This window comes from Colossoma macropomum, unplaced genomic scaffold (assembly GCF_904425465.1).
Source record: "Colossoma macropomum unplaced genomic scaffold, Colossoma_macropomum, whole genome shotgun sequence".
Taxonomy (NCBI): domain Eukaryota; kingdom Metazoa; phylum Chordata; class Actinopteri; order Characiformes; family Serrasalmidae; genus Colossoma; species Colossoma macropomum.
In genome coordinates, this window is record NW_023494792.1 from 32061680 (window position 1) to 32086177 (window position 24498).

Sequence of the window (24498 nt, forward strand, 5' to 3'; positions counted from 1 at the left end):
GTGTAGATGATTTGGCTGAGCTTTTAATAGTGTCTGGATGTGTCGTCAGTTTCAGAAACTTTCAGTGCTGTAGTGGTGTCAGAGACGGGCATTCAAATGACCGTGGTCTAAAATACCTAGAACAGAAATCCCCAGCACAGGATTATTCAAATGGCTCTTTTTTGAATTGTAAATGGTCTATTGGTTAGTGAGTGCGTCAGAGCCTGTAGGTTTAGCTTTAGGGTCACATGCCATGAGGTTGCACTTTTTTTTTTCTTTTCTTTTGAATTGGTTGTGGTTCTGAATGTCCTGATGAGCAGCTGATCTGATTCAGGCTGTCTCTTGTGTCTCAGTGCAGGGAAGCATGGTAAGTGAGTAGGCGGATATGGATGGAAAGGGCCCGTATCGGATCTATGACCCAGGTGGGAGCGAGAGTCAGGCCAAAGAGGAGGCCAGCAGCTATCGGCAGCTCCTGGAGGAGAACAGTGTCCTGAGAGAGCGTATGAAAGGCCTGAAGAGCCTGGGTGAGTCCATAATTTCTGCGCTCTTACTCTGTCACTGTAGAACGGCGGCGTTAGATTCCAGCCCTGAAGGGCCGCAGTGCTGTCGAGGTTAGGGTTTTCCCTGATTTGATACGCCTGTTTCAACTATTTATCCAATTTCCAAGCACTTGAAGGGATACTCTAGCACTTTTCAGCCTAATCTCTTTCTGCCATGTCTGTAGCATTTGGTCATTTCCTGCAGACAGTAATTTTTCTCTGTTCTGTCCACAAGAACAGAGAATCCATTGACATGCTTATGATAGAAGCCAATGGGCAGGTGCTGTTTTTCTGGGCAGGCGAATTATTCTCCATGGTAAACGATCTCGTTCTATGGATGTGGCAGATAAAAAAAAAAAAATAGGTCGGCAACACTCGAATATTCGTCTAATAAGCCGAAGTAGATATGTTTCTTCGTGGACTCTGAGCTGGACGCCTGAAGCGTGTGGTTGCATTTAAGAGTCATCACAACAAACCAGTTGTACAAGAATCTTTTAAAAGACCAAGCTTTCGCTTTTGTGTTTGGAATGATCTCATCTGGTTGCCATCATCAGCTGCGGAAAGATGTGATTAGACTGGTTTTATTGTGGGGTCAGAATGCAGCTTTTCCTGATTGGCCATTTTTGGCGTATCGCCCTGACTCACTGATGGGAATCAAACATGGCTTGGCGTCATGGTAACTGCCAACATGTGACCTAAGAGAGACTCAGGAGATGATATTTGTCCAGGTCGTTGCCATCCAGCCAATGTCAATGTGTGTTTTGGGTTCTGGCTGACAGGAGACCTGCTGGAGGAGTCCCAGACGGAGGCGTCTAAACTTCGGAAGCGCGTGGAGGAGCTGGTCCGGGATAATGAAGCCCTGAAGTCCTCCACCTCCAGCTTTGCCTCCAATGTTTGTATGGGAGCGCCTGTTCAGACGGACACGCAAGGTAGGTCTTATATAAGGTAGTAATTAAAGGCTTTAAAACTAGACAATTGTAGGGAATTTTAAAGAGGCGCATATTTTCCTTGGGACTAATGATATCTATCTATCTATCTGTCTATCTTATTCTCTGTCTCTCAAGCTATCTATCTATCTATCTGTCAGTCTTACTCTCTGTCTCTTTATCTCTCTATCTATTTATCTATCTAGCTGTCTGTATCTGTCTCTCTATCTGTCTCTCTGTCTGTGTACCTGTCTATCTGTCTCTCTGTCTGTCTGTCTGTCTGCCTGTCTATCTATCTATGTATCTATCTATCTATCATCTATCTTTCTATCTATCTACCTACCTACCCACCTACCTGTCTGTCTTGATATCTGTCACTCTTTTTATCTCTGTCTATCTGTCTCTTTTGTTTATCTATTAGAAGTGTAACAGTTCACAAAAAAATTCTAGATTTAATACATTTTTAGATATGGCAGAAATAAGGAGTGGCTGAAATTGTGCCCTGTGTTAGTTTTAATATGCTGTTGTTTTCATTGTTAGGTTATTAGAACTGCCAGTATTGTCAATGTTATTCTTTGTACTCCTTAACACTGCTTACATGTTGCCGGTGAAAAACTGCCATTGTGTGTCTCGTAGCCAAATTTGCGACGGTACGAAGCCAGTGGTGGCTTGCAGCAGTGTAAATGTTGCCGTGGTGAAAGTGGCGTTTCTGCCCTTGTGTGAGTCGACAGTGTTTTGAACACGCACTATTGTTTGTACTATTGTGTTTTCATTAAAAACTTACATGGACCACAAGGCTTCTCTGGGCTTCAACTGCTAGCATTCAGTGCCCGGGTTTCTGCAAGAAATCAACATCCGCTTTGGTGTGTTGGAGTGGCAGCTGGTTGTATGATGGTTTACGATGGCTGTCCTGATCTCTTAGGTCATGGGAAGCTTCTCAGTCACCCCACATCCGTCAGAGCTGACCCCCGTGAGTGTTTAAGTGGAAAAACGGTTCAGCCAGAAGCCACTGTAAGTACGCAACGTATAAATCCACAAACCATTATCATATCAATCACTTGCACTGCTATAACACTTTATTATGTAAGTGTGGGTTCTCTCGTCTGAGCTGCTTGTCAGTGTTGCTATGTCAGGACATCAAAACATCCTTTTCCGAGCAGATATGTATGACCCCGACAGAGTGATGTTGTAATCCTGTGCATTTTCTTGTGTTGAAGGAACCCTCTTCGCACTTCGAACTGGTGAACATGGAGGACAAGACCATCACAGAAACACAAACGGTGAGATTTGGGGATGTGTGGAAAGTCTGGGTGGTTAAAAGTCTTAAAAAGGGATATTCTGTGCTCTTTAATGAGGAAAAGGTCTGCGAGCTTCCCAGCTCTGTGGCTCTCTGGCTGTCCCTGAGCTTTTCCCTATGTGCTACTTCTCAGCTGCTGTTGTGACTCAGTGGGTTTGTATGGGGGCAGAGTCAGCTGTGACTCAGGGGGGAAACTCCAGGATTTACTCGAAGCAGGAAGACACTTGCAATCGCAGGAATTTCTCTTTTGGACACATTTAAGAGGGAAAACGTGTTGTTTACGGCGTTGACTTAATGTTTTGTGGGCACTAATATTCTCATTTCTCTGAGAATATTTAAGAGTTACGGTTCGAGGAAAAAGATCAGTGATAATGTATATATCTATCCATGAAGTAGGTTGTGTGTAACACAAACAAAGCAGAATGAACATTAACCCGTAAGTTATTGGCAGTGATGACAAACACAATTTGTAGTTATATAGTATTACTTATAATATTAGTAATAATAATAAGAAGAAGAAGAGTAACAATAACTTTTTATTTATATAAAATAAAGTTCAAAGTACTTCACAATGTTAAACACACAACAGTTAAACAGTGAAAACAATGAAAGAACATAATGAGTAAAAAAGATAATAAAAACAGAAAAAAGAATAAAATAAAAACAAAAAAGTGAAGAAATTCTGTTAAAAGTGGCGTTTATGTGTGTAAGTACAAGAGAAGAAATATATTATGATTACAGTCTATGAAATGAAATGAAATTATTATATATAATTAGAAATTACATAATTGCATTTTAATAGCTTGACAAAATGACAGTAACAGTTCTTAACATTTAAAAGATTGAAATTAGTTTTTAGTTAAACAAAAATGTGGTTATTGCTGAAGGTTTCATTACAAGCAGTGGTTTAATTGAAAGAAACATGAAATAGTATGTCTGTTAACCACAATAGCACAAAAGTACAGACTTCTGTTGTGCTTGGTGCGTGTTGGTGATATTTAATTGGAATTATTTGACATTTTAATCCTGTCGGATCTCATTGTAAAATGGAATGTTATGATGACGTATGTGGAGGAACTTGATTTCTAATCAGCTGATGGAGAAACAGGTCTGAGTTATTTGAGATGTTGATCTATGTGTGTCGACACGTAGGCTGGAGTCTTGCCCTTGGCGCAGGAAAACACGGAGCTGGCCAGTCAGTTGCAGCGTCTGGAGAGTTCGTTCAGCGTGTTTGCGGAGGAGTCCAACCCCAACCAGCTCCTGGCGCACCTGGGCCGCATGGCCGTGGAGTTCCACCACCTGTCCTCCAAAGTGCAGAAGAACGAGCAGAGAACATCACTGCTACAGGTAACACTGGCTTACGTTACACCTGTTCTGCCCTGATTAGAGATGGGATGGTTATAGATTTTTTTCATAGATTTTTTTGGTGTCATAAAGAAATATGAAAGGTTGACCTAAAAGTTTGTCACTGTAGTACCTGTGGTGAAATGATTTTAATGTATATAAGTGTGTTTTAAATAATACCAAAAACTGCAACACTACTTGTCACTGATGTCATGATGGGAAATTTCCATACTTTCTCCTATTCCTAACCTGAATTTGATCCACGCTGATTCAGTTTTTCAGTTGCTGTGAAAAAAATCTAGAAATCAGTCATAAAGTGTGAGATACATTTTACATCATTTGTTGGGATTTATTTAATGTTGATTGTGTACAAGACCTATAGAAGTGTGGACTCCTGGTCCAGCGTTGGCTAATCTCGTCAGACGACTATTGAGCTCTCACTGTGATTAAGTGATTACAAAGGAGATCTGTGTATATAATCCAGTATGAATCTGCAGTGTGTGTAGTTTTACAGTCTGACTGTAATAATTGTGGAGCGATTTTAATCCAGTATGAATCTGCAGTGTGTAGTTTTACAGTCTGACTGTAATAATTGTGGAGCGATTTTAATCCAGTATGAATCTGCAGTGTGTAGTTTTACAGTCTGGCAGTAATAATTGTGGAGTGATTGTTAATCCAGTATGAGTCTGCAGTGTGTGTAGTTTTAGTCTGATGGTGGTAACTGTGGAGTGAATGTCTCCTCTCTCAGTAGCAGTCCTGTTCTGATGCGTCTCGTGCTAATAGAATAACAAAACCTGTTAATAGACACGCCCGTGCAATGTGGTGCTCTAGTTATCAAGTATGTCTTGTGGCGTAACACTAACATCAACATCCTGGGTAGGACGTTTCAGTTTGAGCTCTCTGGGAATTTTGGGAAATTACGCAAATGCCTTATACAGTACCAGGCGGCCAGTTAAAGGAGCCCAGGGACTACATTTTGCTAGGCAGGCATATTTACCGGAATAGTCATTAATGTGCTTTGTTGCCGTACATCTAAACTGACTGAAGGAATGTCCAGAGAAACGACATTACAGAACTTCCCCTGGTAAAACTAACCAGCTCCATGTCGTGCACGAGGGCGAGTGTTAAACCGGACAGTGCTGTCGTGCCACAGGACTGCGTGATGAGCTTTTGTTGATTGGATTGTTATTGTAGACTTACTATAAAATTTGTCCGATGTGCAGTGGGTCACAGGTTTGCTTTGCCTCTCCTTCAGACACTTTGTGAGCAGCTAAGACAGGAAAACAGCGAACTTCGGAAAAAAATGGAGGAGGACCTTCAGTATCGCAATCGTGACTTGGAACAGCTGAGGTAAGTTTTGAATTCAGGCTTATGAGAGATGGTATATGGTCACATTGTTTTTACTGCTTGCTTGCTTGCTGATTGATTTGATCGATTGATTGATTTTTATTGCCTCAACCTTTAGAAGTCTGAAGTTATTGCCATCTTTTTTTAACCAAATAGAGAATTACATTTGCATTCAATTTACATTCTGTATTAAGAGTGTGATTGAGATATATAGATATATATATCTCAATCTATATATATTATTTTTTGGTCTGTTTTAATGTCAAACAATGACAAATTAAGGAAAAAATATAAAGAATGGAGTTTCCATCTACTAACTGTAACGTCTTTAAATTTAAATTATAATAAAATGTCTTTACTTATATTTTGAAACACAGAACATGCTGTAAACTGAACATTTACAATCTGCACTTTCCACAGAATTTCTCCACTTGTTTCAGTGACCTGTGCCTGAGAAATAATTCATATAAAATAACAGCATGCATTTGTTTCGTTGTCAGTAACTGTGATTTCTAAGGGTGACTGTTACAGTATGAAATAGGAGGGTTTCTAGTGGAATACGTCGTGAGCAGATCATAACGTGAGGGTTTCCCCTGCACGTGAAGTTGTAAGCCTGTAGTACTTCTCTCCTTTGGAGATGGGGCTATGTCTTTCCCTTTATAGCAGTGGAACTGTAGGGTCTTTCCAGTTAGTAACCTGTTCCTGTTGTGCCCTGCACTGAATGAGTGTATCAATCCTGGAAGTCCTGTTTTTTCTTAGAAGTTAACTCTCAGTTTTACTGTGTGTACCAGTTAGCCCAGGGGCGTTCATAGCCCAGGGGTATTCACTTCCGGTCGCGGAAGGCCGCAGTCCAGCAGTGTGGTGATTTCCCTGTTCAGACACGCATGATTCAAATTGTCTGTTAATTTCTGGCTTTTTAGTGTGCGTTTGAGCGGAGAAATCACCCGACTGTGATGGACTGAGGCCCTTCACTCTTAAAAAAAGGGCTTCTGTGAGGGTTCTTTAGTAAGGGAAATGTGGCAACTCTAACCACTGAATGCTGCATTGTTGAATGACTCTTCTCTACATGTTGTACATTGTTCTTTAAAGTACCTTTTAAAAATGGATCTATATAGCACCAAAACAGGTTCTCCTTTGGTTTGGTACTATACAGAACCCTTTTTGTTGAGAGAATAGCCCTAAAAGGCTAAATTGCAGTGAAAATGGCAGAATGTCTGTTCATTAGACTTCCTGTGATCAGCTCACAGAATACAGACTTTGTTTCTGAAGTTTGTGTGATTTTACACACTAAAGGTACCAAAAAAGGTGCTTGGACAGTTGACACAGATGAACCACTCTTGGTTCCCTAAAGAACCTTCCAGTAGATACTTATTAAAGAATCAGTTGGGTAAGTAAGATTTGTGAGTGTGAAGAACCAAGTAATGCAGATATTCTACACCAATTAAAGGATTTTTCTCAGGGTACAGAGTAAAAAGATGCTACTTAGAGGCCGTCCAACTTATTTTGTGGATTTTGTACTGGAAGAGTAGGCTTTTCCTATTGTATGAGTGATCACCACTGCTACAGGGATCTTTTGGTTAATTAATAGAGACAACACTGATCCGATATCTGGTACAAAGTCATGGAATAGCTACACAGTATGGTCCATGACTTTGTACTGGGTATCGGATCAGTGTCGTCTCTGTTAATTAATGAAAAGATCGCTGTAGCAGTGGCGATACCTGGTACAAAGTCATGGACTGGCTATCCTGTATGGTCCAATCGAATTTTGGAACAAATCTAGTCCAAAATATGTAAAAATTGCTTGCACACAGCATTAATGCAGCATGACATAAGGCCAAGTAAAGCAAGTGACACAATAATGGCTGCAGGGATCATTTAAAATGTTCACATGTTCGTGAAAGTTTAAAAAAGTTGAGTACAAGTAGGTTTTTCAGTATTCAAGTGAGCTTGTTCTCTGTAATATTGTTTGTTTTCATAAGGATTATGAGATATCGGAGCTGTACTTCACTTGAGTGGGAGCCTGTGTCTTATGCTTTGGTCAGAGTTTCTTATGTGCTTAAAGAAGAAAGCATAGAAAGATGCTTCTGTAGCTGTCTAAAAGCTACTGGGGCTGGGTAGCAGATCATACAGAGTGCAGCTATAGCACATAGGAAGCATTATAGAAAAGTGGTTTAAAAAGAAAACGCTTCATTTACACTCCACTTATATATGTTTAATGGAATAAAACTTACAACATCGTTTGTGTAGTTTCTTTATGTTTGATATCAGCTAACTAACTCTTTACAAGCTCACAAAGTCACAGTTTTCCAGCTAAAAGGTATAAACTGAAATGCAGACAATTGGAATTGGTCTGTTTACCTTAAAGACCTGAGATTACCACCACTTATCTATGTGTACGATTCATGCCACAATTTGCCACATGTCACCTTCTACTATGGGTCTAGATACAGTAATAGTAAGATGAGTTGGGTAGCCTTAAGAATCCTGGACGTTTTGTGAGGAGAGTGGTGTGTTTTGAATAATTCCTTAAAAATATCCCATTTGACTGAAATGCCCATCCCTAAACAGCAGCTACATGTGCCCTAACCTAAGCATTAGGACAATGGATAGCTAAGCCAGCTAAGTATAATGAGAAATATATCTTCGGTATTGCAAAGAGTCTAATTGTATACACATTTTGCACTGTAGGTGATAATTCTGAGTTTTTAAAGTTTAGATTATTCCTAAGTGCAGTGTTTTATTCTTAAATGAAGCGTTTCAAGTGTTTAACAATGACGAATTAGAAAGTAAAGTTGCTTTTAAAGAAGAAAGAAGTGTTTGGGTATCAGCTGATACTCAGGGTTTCACTATCAGTATCAGTATCCGAAACGAAAAAGTAGTATCGTGCATTCTGTGTTAATTAGCTATATGACAGGCCAAAATTTTAGAAGCAGCACTGACTGTCTTTGTGCTCATGAACAGGCAGGAGAATCTGAAGCTGAGGGAGCAGATGAACGGAAGGACGGAGGCAGTCCAGAGTGAGTCGTCTGACTCCAAAGACGAGGCGGCCAAAGAGGAAGCTGCGAAAGCCAAGCTGGAGGTGGCCATGACTCAGCAGGTACGCGCTCATATCCTCACCATCCTGACTTAGTCAGGTGACATCACCTCAGCAGATCACTCGCAGGGCTTTAGGAAATTTTTAACTTGTGTTTGGCATTTATTCACATCACCTCAGGCTGAGGAAAAGAGTTTAGGGTTTTTGTTTAAATAAAGGTGTAACCTTTGTTGACTGTAGATCTGGGAAAATTACACACGAGACAAAATTTACCTTTTTAGGGTAAAGTTGGAAGCATGATGAATCAGACTTACTGTTACTGAAGAAGTTTGGTAATACCACCATGCCCGTGGGTAGCATGCTCTCGTATTATGACTGCCGGTGAATAACACAGGCGGTCATTGAGTTGTAAAGCAGTTCAGTGTTTCAGCTTTTATAGTTGCTGTGTGACATCCACGTCTTCGAACTGAAGTGGAAACCAGTTCATTATGAAATACACACTGTTTGTGTGACAATGACATTTTTTTTATGAGGAGTTTCTGTCTAGCGGCTACTGTTTTCCTTTTTGGATGTTTTCTTTATGCTGTGACAGTAATTTATCTTTGGATCAAATATACAGTATAAATAGCAATAAGTGGTCCCCAACTTTAAATCTGTTTTTGGTCAGCCAACAGTATCAGTACCGCTTTGTTTGTCATTGAAGAGTGATATCAAAAATACGCTTCTTGTTCTAGAGAAGTTGATTATACTGGAAAAGCAGACGTTTATTGTTTTTTCTCTGATCACTGCTGCAGTAAATGTTTTTGTTCATTAAGTGCACTGCAGGCAAAAAAAGAGGAAGTAGCGCTAAGTTTGTAAAAATAACCATGACATTTTAATTCTTTCAAGAGATAATTTACAGTAAAATTTTAGCACAGAGCAAACTAGTTTGACTTAATCACTGCAGCAGTAGTGAACAACTAACTGATAATTTATTTAATTTGCTTATAAACCACTCAATGTAAAGGACTGTAATAAGCAAGGAGTGTGAAGAATGTTTTTTCCCCATATTATACATTACAGTAAGAGTATAGCTAGCAGTGGGCAAATGGAATATGTTTTCTATATATGAGTATACCGTGGACATTATTAGTACATTCTTTAAAATAAAGATCCTTAAAAAGGATCGTAATCAGTCCTGTTTAACAGATTTTATAACAACAACAACATTTATGTGTATAGCGCTTTTTACAACTAGTGTTGTCTCAAAGCAGCTTCACAGAAAAGCAGTTTATGGAAGGAAAGCAGTTTATGGAAGGGTTATCGAAAGAATAAAAAAGAAAAAAAAGAAAATAAAAGAAAAATAAAAAGGGTCCATGTGTAGACGTAAGGAGCTGAATCCGGGCCCAAGCCCCGCATGAGCAAGCCAGAGGCGACCGTGGCAAGGAAAAACTCCCTTGGAGTAAGAGGAAGAAACCTCGAGAGGAACCAAGGCTCAAGGGAGGGACCCATCCTCCTCTGGTCGACCCCAGATGAAGAGAGAATGACAGAGCTAATGAGATTTTATCACAAGATACAACAACATCTTTCACAAATATTCTGATCAATCCAGGAGGAAGTCATGCGAAGTTGGAACCGTTTCATAGGTTCTCAGTCAAAGTGAGAGATGGAGTTCATGATCAGTGCCAGATGCCGGTGGCTCCACTGTGGTAATTCTAGTCATGCAGGCTGACGAGCAGTTAATGACTAGTTAAAAGCAGAGCAGTTAAAACTAGTTCATTTGATCAAACTTCATGAAGTTATATTGTGACATACTGTTTATCATGAAAATGTCTTCAAGGATTGTGATATTATATTTCTGGCATATCGATTGAATATTTTGTTAAACTAGGGTTCAGACATTGTCAAAGTTGTGAAATGTTCTTGAAACTTCAAAATAAACTAGTGGCACAGTGATCTAAGCCTCGACCCCATTGTTGGGAGACTGTTGAGTCGATGCCACAGCCATCTGTGGCTGGGAGTCCAGTAGTGCGTGACTGGCCTCATTCGCTCTGGGTGGGTTAAATGGTCCTCCCTCTGTCCCCATCACTCAGCATGATGCTGGCCAACGCAGGCGTTTAAGTGACATAACAGAATTGCCCATTAGCACCTACATTTCAGCACCTGAAATTTAAGGCAAACATTATTATTATAAGAAATGTTACTTTTTGCTCAAAACCCTCCCAGCTTGATGGTATTGAGCGATTGTGGGGAGACCTGGCAAATGAGTGGGACTAGGACTAGGAAGGAAAAAAAAAAATCACTGCTTCATGCCATATTTTTGACCTGTTATGTATACTAGCAATATTTCGTTAACTAAGTATTTTTGCTTGTGTCCCAGGCTGGCAAAGCAGCAGAGAAAACTCCATCCAAGACCCTGGACCCAGAGGTGTACGAGAAGAAGATCAGGCTGCTGGAGAAGCAGAGGAGAGACGTAAGGGGGCGTTTTGGAGCCTGTTCTCTCTCGGCATTCAGTAGTGGCTTTTCTCCGCCGGGTGTGTGACAGTCTTGTCTTTTTTTTTCCAGGTGCTGGAGGTGAACAAACAGTGGGACATTCAGTGGAACTCCATGAAGGCTCAGTTTGAGCAGAAGGTACTGCTGCAGGCCTGAGCGTTCAACCTATAAATAACCGATAAAATTCCGTGTAATCTCATAACCCTTTTTTTTGTGGGTCAGATCCAGCCCTGCTCATTCGTTACTGTGACATTTGTATAATGATTCATTTTTACTGCGAAACAAAAAACGTTGCTCAATACGCTGGCTGGGTTGTGGCCTGCCTGCGTCATTGGAGGCCGGGCAAGGTGACGTGTGACTAGATGAGTGAAGCAGCGGTGCACAAATCGTTTGCGCAGGGAAGGTTCTGGGGCTTCGTGCCTGCGCTTGTGTAGCAGTGGAAACGCAGGCGAATGGAAAAGCAGATTGCGGCGTTTCACAGCGGCGTTCGCAGACCACAGTGCCCCTCCGTCACAAACACCGCAGAATTCCCCTTACCGAGGCTTCCTGCTGCTGCTGCTGCTGCAGCCCTAACTCTCTCACTCTCTCTCTCTCTCTCTCTCTCTCTGTCTCTGTCTGTCTCTCTTTCTCTCTCCCCACACATCCTCTGTCGTCACTGAGCTTGCTGTGCATAGATGGAACAAAAACATCTGACCTGTTATTGCCGTTGTGTCTATCTGTGTCATTGTGTTGTTTATTTCTGCTGCTCTGTAAATAAGATGTTTGCGTTACTGAAAAAACAGTCTGAACATTGCATGGATTCATCAGCAGCGTCCTTCAGTTCCTGGACCCATGGGTAGTTGAGGGCAGTATACGGGTTCATCTTGTATACCGATCTAAATTCTTCCTCAGGTGCTCTCTTAGAGCAGATTTCACAAATAAGCTCAGATTACACAACATACAGACAGTCCAAACCATGCTAATGTTGGTCTCTTTAGCTGAGTGGCTGATCCAGGGATGTTCCAGGTACGTTTTGAGTGAAATAGAACCGCAGCAGACCCTCAGTCACCTCCTGCTGTCTATGCTGTTGAATCTGAAGTATTCCAGTTTGATGATCTGAAGTAATGATCTGAGTGATTGTTGTGCTGCTGTGTCCTCTTGTACCACTTGACAAGCTGACTGACTGTCAGCTGCATCAGACGGTGCTGCAGTCGAAGGCTTGTGCACGAAATAAGCCATGGGACCAGCTGGTACTGAAGCGTGAATGACGGTAATATTTTCCAAATTCCAGTAGTGTCTGACGGTCGGCGGGGCGAGTACGTGGGATGCACCTATGAGACAAATGACCTGAGAAATTTGCTGAAATAAGATGACTTCTTATTCAAAATTCCCATACCACCTTAAATAGAGCAGTACTTTCAGGTGCTTGTACAGGCGCCAGAATGTAACTGCTGTTCCATTTAAGGTGGAATGGAAAATTTGAACAAAAAGCTGCCGAATAAGAAGGTAACTTCAGCTTTGTAGAAATGCTAATTCATAATAGAATAATCTAGAATAATAAGCCACTGCTAAATAGTTTTATTTGGGAGAAAAAATTACATGATTTTAATAATACTGTGCTACAAATTTTTGACCATACTGCTCACTGCTGCTGGTAGATCACAGCTCTGAAGTGGAGCGTCTCCCAGGTCTTGATGGAATTTGCAGCAAGTAGACGAACTGTTAAGAAACATAACGTGTATAAGGAGAAGCTAAATTAGAAATGTGCAAAAGGTTTAGGCACCTGAGAAAGTAATATCAGAATCTTTATTCGCCAAAATACCAAATATACAAAGAATTTCCCTTGGCGCAGGTGTTAAAATTAAATCCAATAATAAAAGAAAAACTTAGACATTTACCTAGTTTGCTTAATCAGTCCTTCAGTAAATCTGCTGATGGAAAAATCCATGCGATAACGAGTGCAGTGAGAAGCCAGGAGCCAAACTTCTTCTTGTAACTGTATTTTCATGTGACCAAGATGTAATTAACCTTTTTACAATCAAGGAACTCTTGTTACAGTTAGCTATAATTTTTTGTATGTATTCTAATATTACACAATAGTGTTTTACTGTCAAAAGCACGCTTACTGCCAGGATACCTAGTTTTAAACAATTGTCTAAGCTGCTGAAGACCTTTGCGTAATACTGTATTGCATGCTTGCAAGAGACCTAACGCTGAAACCAATGGGTTTGCAAATACGTGCTTAACTGTAAGTGAATATTTACATATGATCTGACTTGGAAGTGATGTTATTTTCCGCTGAATTTCACTGCTATGCAAAACAGCACTGGCATGCATGTTTTCCATTATTTTAGATTCAGATGTTCTCTAATATGAAAGTTGTTATGCTGTTAATTTTTCGTTTTCCCATCATTTGCCAACGCCCATGTGCACTCAGCCTAGACCAGCGCCAAATATCAGATCTTGCTAATCATCAGACTGTTTGAGCTTCAGATCTGTATCTTGGCATCCGTGAAACTAGAGAAGTCAGTTATAGGCCAGTGACTTTCTCCAGATGTCCCCTTTAAATGATAAAGAGAAACAGACAGTTCAGGTTTTACAGGATATTTAAAAATAGCTAGCTGTTCCTGCGTGCTCTGTCCATGCCATCAAAACAGTGCATTTAGATCGATGCCTCTCATCCACATAGCGTACATCTCTACCTCTGTTTGTGTTTAGATCACAGATCTGCGGCAGCGGCTGGCGGACTCCCAGAAGGCCGTTTTGGAGCTTGAGGCGGAGAGGGAGCAGAGACAGAGGGACTATGACAAGAAGCTGCTGCTGGCCAAATCCAAAATCGACAATGTGCAGGTAACGCCCCCCCCCACCCCCCAACTCCAGCTCGCTTTCAGTCTGTAGTTCTTCTCCTGGAGAGCTGCACCCCTGTGGGACTGTAACCTCACTCTGCCACTTCAAATCTTTAAAGACCAACTAAATGACACCAAAACAGGGTCATCGCTGTCTGATCAAACTTTGTATCTCCATTTTAGACGTTTTTTATTTTCTTGGCGTAATTTGAAAATACCCAATTTCCAGCTCGGAATCTCCTACTTCCCCTCCTAAAAGCGTTCGCGCAACTTCAGCAGTTTGAGGTCGGAAAAAATGGAGACTTGCCCTAAAGTAGCTCTGTTTTGGCTGCTGTGTGTATAAAAAGCTCTTCAAAAATGTTTGCATTTAAATTAAAGACCTTAAAGTTTGGTTACTGCTTTGTTTATTTCAAAAGTAAATGGCTGACAATTCACCGTTAGTGTAGTACCAAAAAATAACCAGTAAGTGTACAGTTTGATCAAAAATCTTACACAGAACAGATCAACCTTACAGTTATTCAGGGATCCCCCTGTGTTTACTTACGTCACACAGTGAGCACATGATAAACAAACAAACTCAGACGTCTGTAAATGATGCTGAAATCACATTGTTACTTCTTGTTCTGTGGGTGTCACTATGTTGAAATCACATTATGAATTAGCAACTCGGAGAAGCTGGAGCTCCGGAGAAGATGAAGGGACGTTCAAATAGACTGTTCCCACTTAGAGGAAGAAACTTCCCATTTCCCACTTGCTCATGAACACAGCATTAAACTGTTATCCTACACTTTTTCTTTACCCAATGACTACTAGCTGTCTTACTTTTTCTTCTAGCCATCCAGATGTTATTTTCTAGCTGTTCTGTTGTTTCTGCCATGAAGTACATACAGGGTAATGTTAGCCTAGCCTAGCTAGGTTTGTTCTTTCTCAGGCATCGTCTTTGAAATCTCCCATTGCAAACCAGGGCAGAGGAGAGGGGGGCTAAGAACCTCTTCCCCATTATGGCCAATATAACAAGTAAAGCCACTTTTCCACTGCATGGTACTGCCTCAACATGACTCGACTCTACTTGCCTTTATTGGTTTTCCGTTAGGCAAACCATGTACCTGTTACTGTGTTTTGGTATCACCTTCCAAGCGAGGCTGAGGCAGTACCAAAAGGTGATATGGATAAAATGAAGACTACTGATTGGTCAGAGAGAATCATCACTTATGCTGGCGTCAGCTACCAGGTTAGCGTAGCATCATGTGTCGCCTTTGAGCACCTAGAATAGTCTCGTCGTCTGAACTCTGATGTAGTATTTCCCAAACTATCCTGTTTTTCCATCAGTCCTTTGTCGTGCTGCTGTCACGTCGCGGCTGTTTTATTATGTGGCGCCGATATGATGACCAGCTACATTGAGGCCGTACTGTATCTGCAGCCTACAGCCTGTTGTCCTTAATAGGCTTTCAAGCAGGGCTGTATTACATTGTCTCTCCTAAATAGGTTTTGTAGTCTGTAACCTTAACTTTAAAATCACTTAAAGCCCATGTTCAGTGCATGAAAGGCTACAGCATGGCCTGTCTGTTTAGCAAGCCCCAGCTTGGCCACTGTAAGATTTGTTGCCCTATTCTGAAGACTGACAGCATTTTTTTCCTTGGTATAGGACAAAATAAAAGAGAACGCAGGTTATGAGACCAATGTTTACATTTTTGTGCACGTCAAATGTTAATGTGTCAGTTTTCTCAAGCCTGTCCTACCTGCGGTTACGTCACAGTAGCTGTGTTTCGTACAAAGGTACCAAATTTTTTTTTCATTAAAAATGTTTTAATGCTTTAAAAGGTTTGTCAGTGTAGGCTGTGGAAAAGGAAAATGTCTGTAATATTTTATTAATACTCCCAAAAGCTTGTTTCACATTTACCTTAAGAGGAAAAATTTTCTATACCAGAAATGTGTGGGAAAAACAAACGTTTCCACATGTGTCGTGGCAGATTTCCCTCTCATGCCTCGTACAACAAACACAAACAGCATGGTGGAGAGTTGTAGCCAGACTGAGGAGGGGACGAGAGTGTTTTAAACGGAATATTGCCATTTTTCAGCTCTTACAGAGAGAGCTGTCCCGAAGAGATAACAGCCTTCCAAGTGGAAAGTGCTCGAACAGCAAAAATAACACAAAAAACTGTCCTTATTAGTAGTTTTGAGGAAATCGGGGAAGCCAAAGTTGTGACATACGTGAAATTAGAGATGGAAACGTGGCAAATAGAGCTTTTTTTTATTGATAAACCAAAACTTATGCAACAACAGGTTTTTGCATTGAAATGACATCATTGTGTAAAGCATTGTTATTGCACAAGGTCAGTTTAATGGAAATACTTGATCAGCAGCTGAAAACCCAGAACTCTGAAGGAGAGTGGAGAAGGGTGGCGTGTTTAAAAGCTCACTGGCTTTCTTCTTTAATATTTTAGTGAACTGAGTCAGGTGTGTGGCTGTGGTTGTATAGGGCTGACACAAAAGCTTGTGGCATTCCAGCAGCAGAATTGCCTGCCCTGAGCTAACAGGAACTGAGTCTTCTTCTTTGCTCTCTGCAGCAGCTCAACAAGACTGTCAGACTTTGTCCTTATCATAGCATGCTTTCGTTTTTCTGTAAGGAAGCAACCGGTTTTCCCGTAGGGTGCTGCAGTTGCGGTTTAAGTGTTGTCTGATGGTTCCAGTAAGATCAAACGACAGCATAGCTGACAATCCTGCTGTTAATTAGACTAACAAGACTTAGAAACCCAGTCATTGTCTTTTGGTCTTCTTTTTCCCATCTCTGGTTGTGTTGGAAAGGACTAACCTTGAGTCCAGGTAGAAATCTTCTCCGAAAGCGTTGGCCAAGTTAAAGTGAAAGGGGCTTTCTGGAAATTTACCCAAGAGAAAAAAATGAAAGTTTTACTTAAATGTAATGATGCATAAACCAGCTGTGATGGGCGTAAGACCCAGCCCAGAGCTGCAGGATTTTCTCCATGTTGTTTCATGTTTCATTTTCTCTCCTTTGTCTGTTAAAAAAAAAGAGATGTGGATTTTTTTTTTGGTGGTGCGAGGCATGTTTTTAGAGGCTAACGAAGCGGTCTGAATGTGTGGAACTATTTTAAAGAAGAAAATGAAAACATACAAGTCTTTTTCTGCCACTTGCCACGAGTGCCATGCTTGTATAAAAGCCTGTATAAAACCTACAAAAACTCGCGACTGGTTAAAAACGAAACTCGAATCTTGAAAAATGTTGTGCTTTGCTGGGTGGGCTGCTTCTGGTTCTACAACAGACGTTAGCAGAGACTGTGCGTTCAAAACAGAGACAGAAGAGCAGACTACTTCACATTTGCGCACTATAGCAGTATAAAAACACAGCATATTTTATAAACTGGTTATAAAATGATAAAAACAAAATAATTGATTTTACTGCAGATTTTTAAAGTGAGTGGTAATCAGATCAGGGATATCAGTCAAATGGGATCATAAGCCAAAAGCTTCACTATAAAATGCTGTCCATAAAAAAGCCTATCAATCCAGAATGTTACATTTCTGCATATAGCATTAATCAGCAGACTAGTTTATCTTTTCTAAATTGAGAATCTGTGTTGTCTGTGAAACACACAAAGGTCTGATCAAAATCAGGCGATGCTTAACATTAAATTACTCTGATTGGTTCAGGGGGCAGAGAAATTGAATCAGACCATCCTTCGCTGAACCAAGTCAACTCAACTAAACTACAAACCCTTTAAAAACCCACTCAAGTGCTATAAAAAGCAGACATACAGTACTATAAAAAAAAGTTTAATCATCTCAGGAAATTAGGTATAAAAACCTGTTTATCTGTGCAGGAAACATTTATTTGTTTAGAAAATGTTTGGAAATGGCCATCATCCAGTGCCTGGTTTGGCTAAATAGTACTTGGTATAGGACAAAATACAAGAAAACGCAGATTATGAGACAAATGTTTACACTTTTGTGCACATCAAATGTTGCGTCAATCTTCTCAAGCCTGTCCTACCCACGGTTACATCGCTGTAGCTGTTTCTTCCAAAGGATTTTTTTTTTAAATGTTTTAATTCTTTAAGTTTGTCAGTGTTGGCTGTGGAACTGGAAAATGTCTAATATTTCATTACTATTAACAAAAGCTTGTTTCACATTTAATTCTGGAAAAACTAATGCATTTCCACATAAAATTAGTGCCATGTGACCACTTTCCCTCCCATGCCTCTTACAACAAACACAAACAGCATGGTGGAGAGTTGTAGCCAGACTGAGGAGGGGACGAGAGTGTTTTAAACGGAATAAAGCCATTTTTCAGCTCTTATAGAAAGAGCTGTCCTGAAGACACAACAGCTTTCCAAGTGGAAAGTGCTCAAACAGCAAAAATAACACAAAAAAATCCAAAGAAGCCAAAGTTGTGACATACATGAAATTAGAGCTGGAAACGTGGCAAATGGAGCTGTTAAATTGGTAAACCAAAACTTATGCAACAACAGTTTTTTGCATTGAAATGACTTCATTATATAAAGCATTGCTATTGCACAAGGTCAGTTTAATGGAAATGTAGTGGAAGCTTGTGGCGTTCCAGCAGCAGATTTGCCTGCCCTGAGCTAACAGGAACTGAGTCTGCTTAAGGAATCAAGCTTGTTTTCTTCCAACCAGCTCAAAATGTTGACTCCTTTTCTGAAAACAAGAGATTCTTGTTATTTTTACTTTGTTTATTTACTTTATAGTAGTGTTGTAGAACTCAACTCTGTCTCGTCTCAGTCATGACTTCATTTGCACTCAGTCTTGTCTCAGTATCGGGGTAAAGTGGACTCGGAAATTGTTATGGAGGCTAGCCGCGTGCGATGAGTCTGTCTGAGGTTACTGGAAGCTGAGTTATTATTAAATATCAACAAAACCAGAATAAACAGAATAAAACGGCCCTTCCTCTGCTTAGGGGTTCCCAAACTTCTGCATCTCGCAGCCCACACAAACGACGACAAAAGCTCCCGTGGGTTTCAGCGATCGGATCATCTTTTTCTCACTCTTAATGAGGAAGCTTGTTTGGCAGCTACCGAGTGCTGGATGTCAGGCTGAAGAGAGGAAAGCTGAGGAGTTCTCGCTCAGTTTGACTGGTTTAGATACATATTCACCTTGTTTAGTCCACGAGTGGTGGTGTAAATTGTTGGGGTTCAAGGCTTCATTTGAAAAGACCCCTGAGCAAACAACACAGAGCTGTAGTTACTCATTTTCAGTTCCCACGCAGGTGAAGCCCAGAGCCACGTATTCACTGCTGTATTTCCTTCCTTTTGGTTATGCTTACACCCTTTCATGCATGGTGTCCACGCCTGCGCACAGTTAATAATAGCTCTTTTTGAGGTGTATGCCATGTATTGTGTCCTTCAGATCGTTCAAAATGTAAAATTTTAAATTATAAACTGAGAATTAAGTAAAAATTTAGTACACAGTGAGGCTCAAATGAGGTAAACTGGTTAGCACTTTACTTGCTCAGCCTTAGAGGTGATATCAAACCTCGATATCTGTGGACTTTACCCACAATCCCCCCCATAACTCATTGAACCAGAATAGTCGGCTAATGCTGTTATTTTGACATTTTGATCCACACGTTAAAGGATATCCTCAACCAGATGCAGTGTTTCTGTGAAACACCACTAAATATAGCACACAAATTAAATGTGTATGTGTATCATCAATTCATCTGTCTCTTTCCCATGAACTTGGTTATGCAGTAGTTTCCCTTTAAGTTTTGTTTGTTTGCCTTTTAAACGCTTTTAAACTTCCTTTGAGAAACTGAACATTTTTTCCCCTGGTTGGTAAAATGTGACTTCTGTCCTATATTTTAGTTCAACTCCTTCTTGTTTTATTCCGGTTTATTTTAGCAGACGCAACCAAAAAGCTTCTTTGTGTAGTTGTGAGCTCAGAGCCCAGAGAGGAAGCCAAAGGTGACAGTGGTGAGGAAAAACTCCCTGAGATGCAATCAGGAAGATACCTTGACCAGAACCAGGAACCAAAAAGGGAACCCATCTTATTCAGACCAAAAGAGAAAAATGAGATTTTATAGTCCATGGCCGACCCCAGCTGCACGTGAGATTTTTTTAATGTAATGCACGTGGTTGAGATGTAAACATCATCAGTCATTTAGGCTGTTTTGATGGGAAACAGTTAATGGTAGAGAATCTTACTCACTCAGATTTCTTTACAGTGGTGGTGATAGGAACCAGGGGGCACAATGTCTACAACACAGATATAGCTTTATATACTATCCAGAATCAACAGTGAACCAGCACAGTTTTATATGTAATGTTCATGATGGTGAAGCAGTGGAAAAAAAAAAAACTTTTTCTTTGGGTACTAATTTGCCTTAAAGCATCCTGTATTTTATAAATCGTTGCCAGGCCAGTTGTGCCACAAAGAAAAAAAACCGCAGAATGTTTAACAGAAAGATATCCTTTGCTTCCTAAGAACCAGGCAAACTGTGGTAATGTGCAGGATGTTTTCCACTTTGGAAAAGAGAAAGGAACGTGAAGTTTCATTTGGAAACTGAAACTTCAAGCGCTCTTACACTTGGATGTTTGTAGCCCACATTGAGCCCCATTTGCGCTGGCTTTGGAGATTATAATCCTTTCGCCATTTGTTAAAAAAAAAAAAAGTTCCAGCTCCTGGCGGCACAGCTGATCTGTCATCTTGGTTTCTGCCATGCCAACAGCAGTGACGACCATGATAGGTCAGACAGTTCATGTCACCAGCAAACATTTCCAAAAATCAAACAGAGGGCAAATAAAATTTAGGTTGCATTTTTGTCACCCAAAAAATTGCTTTTGGTGTTTATATATTAGTTTATCATCCCAATAAATCGCACAAATCACGCTTGGTATGTAAATGCTCTCAGGCCAAAAGCTTATTTCAGAACTTCCAAAAAGTGATTGGTTTTATACAAAATCATTGTATAATACATAACCATAACTATATTTTGAGTAGTATGTCTTTGTGAGGGAGGTTTCAAAGGTCAGACGTCTGGTTCCCATCACCACCACTGTGAACAGTATAATGTATAATACATAACCATAACTATATTTTGAGTAGTATGTCTTTGTGAGGGAGGTTTCAAAGGTCAGATGTCTGGTTCCCATCACCACCACTGTGAACAGTTCTGACTCTGTTTCTCTAGAACAGAGCATTTCACACCAAACCACTCTCAATGACTTTGTTTACATCTTAACCAGTTAATTGGAAATTAATTATTGGAGAAATATAGAAAACTGAGTGGAACTTCTCTTTAAATTCTATAATGATGCCTGAAGACTGTTGAAAAGAGTTCATCTGTGCTACACTAATGACCACTGATGAAGGGCTAGAAGAAAAAAAAAGGACATTTTTTCACATTAAAAATGGGATGCCTTAACCTTTACATCTACAGAGATGAATCATTGCTTTTAATGTATGCATTATGTTAAGGATAACCAGGCGCTTTTGAGCTTTTTTGGCCTAGAACGCAGTCAGCTGTTTCCTGATTGTTCACCTTAACCACCATAATCACAAATCACCATAACCAGCACTAATCAAAACCTCCCCTTCACTTCTAAAGCATGTAATCAGTGTGTCAACAGTGGCACCTGTGGAAAAAGCTGATAACACCATTTTTCCATGCATGATGGCCTGTACTTACCCTTTCATACCTGTAATTGTTTAGATGCTTCTGTGCAGTTTCACACCTCTGTTTTGATGGCCGCTTGCGTTCAAAAGTGGTGTTCTGTGGTCTGGGATAGCATCAGTGCTGAGTCAGTGGAGCTAATGAAGAAATAGTTGACTGGATGATGTAAAGGTAGAGTCAGAAGGGGATTCTTTCACCCTGCGTAGTAAAATATTGAGACCTGGAGGTCAGACGCATGTAAAAGTGTTGTTACTTGAAGCAACGCGATTAGAAGCTTAAGAAGGTCACTTAAGTACCGAGTAACAACTCAGTCCATCTGGCATCTGTCAGCATAGAAGCCGAAGATTGTTAGATATTATTCTTCTTCTTTTTTTTTCCTCCGTTTGAAATTCAGCCCGAGTGTGGGAAAGGGGCATGGTTATGCAGTACTAAGATTGGCATCACCAGCAATAACAAAAACAGGGTGTCGTATTATATGAATTATTTCTGACTCATGGCTTTGTGACACAGTGGAGAAATTTAGTGGAATTCTGTCTTTCAGTTCCTGTCACATTTGTGTTATTAAGTAGAAGAGGAGATATTTTGGTATCATTTGAATTTGACGAATAATTATTGTTGTGTAAAGACTTGTTTTCAGAAGGGAAAAAACATATTTGAAATTTTTGGCATGTTTTTTCTCAATTTTCTTAAAATGATCATCAATTCAATCATATATATAATTTACACACAAATGCTGAATTGAATTTTCGCTGTTCATCAGTACTGAAGAGCGTGTGCCTGTGTGTGTTCATCAGGGTGAAAAGGAGTGTTTGACGTCAGAGACGTGTGAACTGAAGCAGAAGGTTCGGTACCTGCAGGATCAGCTGGTTCCTCTCACTAAGCAGAGAGAGTACCAGGAGAAGGAGATCCAGCGCCTAAATAGGGTCAGTGTCAGCACACACACACACACACACATATACACACACACACATATATATACACACACACACACACATTTCTGTTGCTATCACTGTCATAAATGCCCACTGAGCCCTGTTTCAATCTTACTATAGGCTTTTTAGATAAGAGCAAATCTTTTATTAACCAAGTGATCCTGACGAGCCCGGTGCTGGGCCTCAAAAAACGGTGCTGGGCCTCAAAAAACTCCCAAAAAACCCCCCCAGAGGAGATGCGTTGAATGCACTTACCCATTGGAACTCTCACGGTAGAGAATGTGCTTATTGGAAGCGCCATGTTTTTTTTTCTCCCCCCACACAAGCTCCTTTAGAACAGAATATGTATCAATAAGCACTTACTATTGATGTGCTTGATCAGAGTAACAATAGAGCACAACAGATATGTGAAATATATTCATATTCAGATGTTTTCTTGTTTTTAAATGGTAGCTTATGACACAAATGGGACAAAAAAAATCATAATTCTTAGCTTTCCTCGTTCACGTTCTTTACATATCAAATAAATGCTACAACAAGAGAGTGATTAACGCAAAAGATTAAATGGCACAAATAGCTCCTCTTTTGAATCAGCCTTAAATGGTTATAGTCTAATGCAGTGTCCATTTAGTAAGTGACTGTGTGTTTCTCTGTGTTTGTGTGTGTTTGCATGTATGTGTTCCAGGCTCTGGAGGAGGCGCTGAATCTGCACTCTCCCTCGTCTCAGTCCGGGATGAATCTGGGAGAAGGAGTTCTAAACCTGCGCCAGCAGGAACTACACACACAGATCGCTGTGCTCAAAGAGCAGGTGTGTACGTGTGTGTATGTTTGTGTGCATGTGCTCAGAGTGAATGTGAAAGTATGAAACTGATGGTCCTGTGGATTTAAGGTTTCTGTTTCAGTCCGCGAGGTCCTCAGGTACTCTCCACTTTATTATTATTATTATTATTAGCCTCTCCTGACACACCTTGGTCAACATACCTCAGTGAGGTGGAACACAGTTGTGTTGACAGCTTTTATAAGACAAAAACATTGACCTTCTCGGGTTCATGGGAAGCTTCTGGTACTCGTATTTTGGGAACAGTTTGTCTCTGTCAAGGTTTGCCTTGAAAAAGCTTGATTGGCCACATACAGCAATGGAAATATGTAGGTAGATGTCTTGAGCCATCACATTTTATCTAGTAGTGGTTTGTGTTGTTATATATAGCATATAGTATGTAACATTCTTTAGAAACACTCTTTGAAAGGGAGGAAAACGCTTCACTGTGTTAGTGCTCGGTAGTGGTTTTCCTGCTAGGGAAGGGCAGTATGACAGCATTTTATCGTTATCGTAATAAGTTGCATATTGTGTGTATCGCCAGTGCTTGAAGAACACTGAACACATGTGTGTTGCATTACAAAGAGAACATAATTAGCCCTGTTTAACCAGAATGTACTCTGTGAAATGCTGAATAGTTACATTTACGGCTTTCAAAGCCATTTTTTTTAAATTGTGGCACTTCTCGTTTCTTTTTTTGTCTGTTCCAACTAATCAAACCTCAGACGTCTTGTGATAACATGTCAGTCGTCATCGTATTGTATCAGTATGTAATAATGCAGTGAAGTTAGTCTCATGAGTGTCATTCTCTTGTGAATGTATGTTTCAGGTGAAAATCTTCGAGGAGGATTTCCGAAAGGAGCGCAGCGACAGGGAGCGAATGAACGAGGAGAAAGAAGATCTGAGGCGGCAGGTGGAGAGGTTACAGGGACAGATGACCAATCTGACCAATCAGGTTAGCAGCTGTTCAGGATGATCAAATAATAATAATAATAATAATAATAATCATCATCATCATCATCATCAAATAAATATAATCATAATAAAAATAATGATAATCGTTCAATGCAGAGTTTTAGTGGTTTTCTTAATATTACATGACTGTGGTACGTCCCAGTCTCTCTTAACCCTTTAAATTCTTCTCTTGTTATTTATTTATTGATCTTAAACCCCATTTTAAACTGTAGTAATTGTACCAGAGGAGGCCCAGTAATGTGACTTGCTGGGATTTGACTTATTGGTTTGTATTGCATAAAGTATCTGTTATTTCTCCAAATACCCCAAGTAGCCTGTATTGAAATTTGACAACCAGACGTTCAGTTCAGCGTTAACTATAAG

General features: G+C 40.3%; 1 protein-coding gene across 7 annotated transcripts in view; it reads left to right on the forward strand.

The window, feature by feature from the left end:
• tnip1 (TNFAIP3 interacting protein 1) overlaps positions 1-24498 on the forward strand; it is a 52191-nt gene that overhangs the window by 20040 nt on the left and 7653 nt on the right. For 4 of the 7 annotated variants that reach the window (XM_036576898.1, XM_036576897.1, XM_036576896.1 and 1 more), the window contains exons 2-14: positions 333-503; positions 1298-1447; positions 2367-2455; positions 2662-2724; positions 3894-4088; positions 5341-5435; positions 8397-8532; positions 10829-10921; positions 11014-11079; positions 13639-13770; positions 22206-22334; positions 23029-23151; positions 23990-24115. In XM_036576898.1, coding sequence (XP_036432791.1) covers positions 365-503; positions 1298-1447; positions 2367-2455; positions 2662-2724; positions 3894-4088; positions 5341-5435; positions 8397-8532; positions 10829-10921; positions 11014-11079; positions 13639-13770; positions 22206-22334; positions 23029-23151; positions 23990-24115 — 1536 coding nt within the window. In that variant the 5' untranslated portion in view covers positions 333-364. Of the gene's footprint in view, positions 1-332; positions 504-1297; positions 1448-2366; positions 2456-2661; positions 2725-3893; positions 4089-5340; positions 5436-8396; positions 8533-10828; positions 10922-11013; positions 11080-13638; positions 13771-22205; positions 22335-23028; positions 23152-23989; positions 24116-24498 lie in introns of those variants that run through there. The other 3 variants (XM_036576893.1, XM_036576894.1, XM_036576899.1) reach the window with 2 other exon arrangements.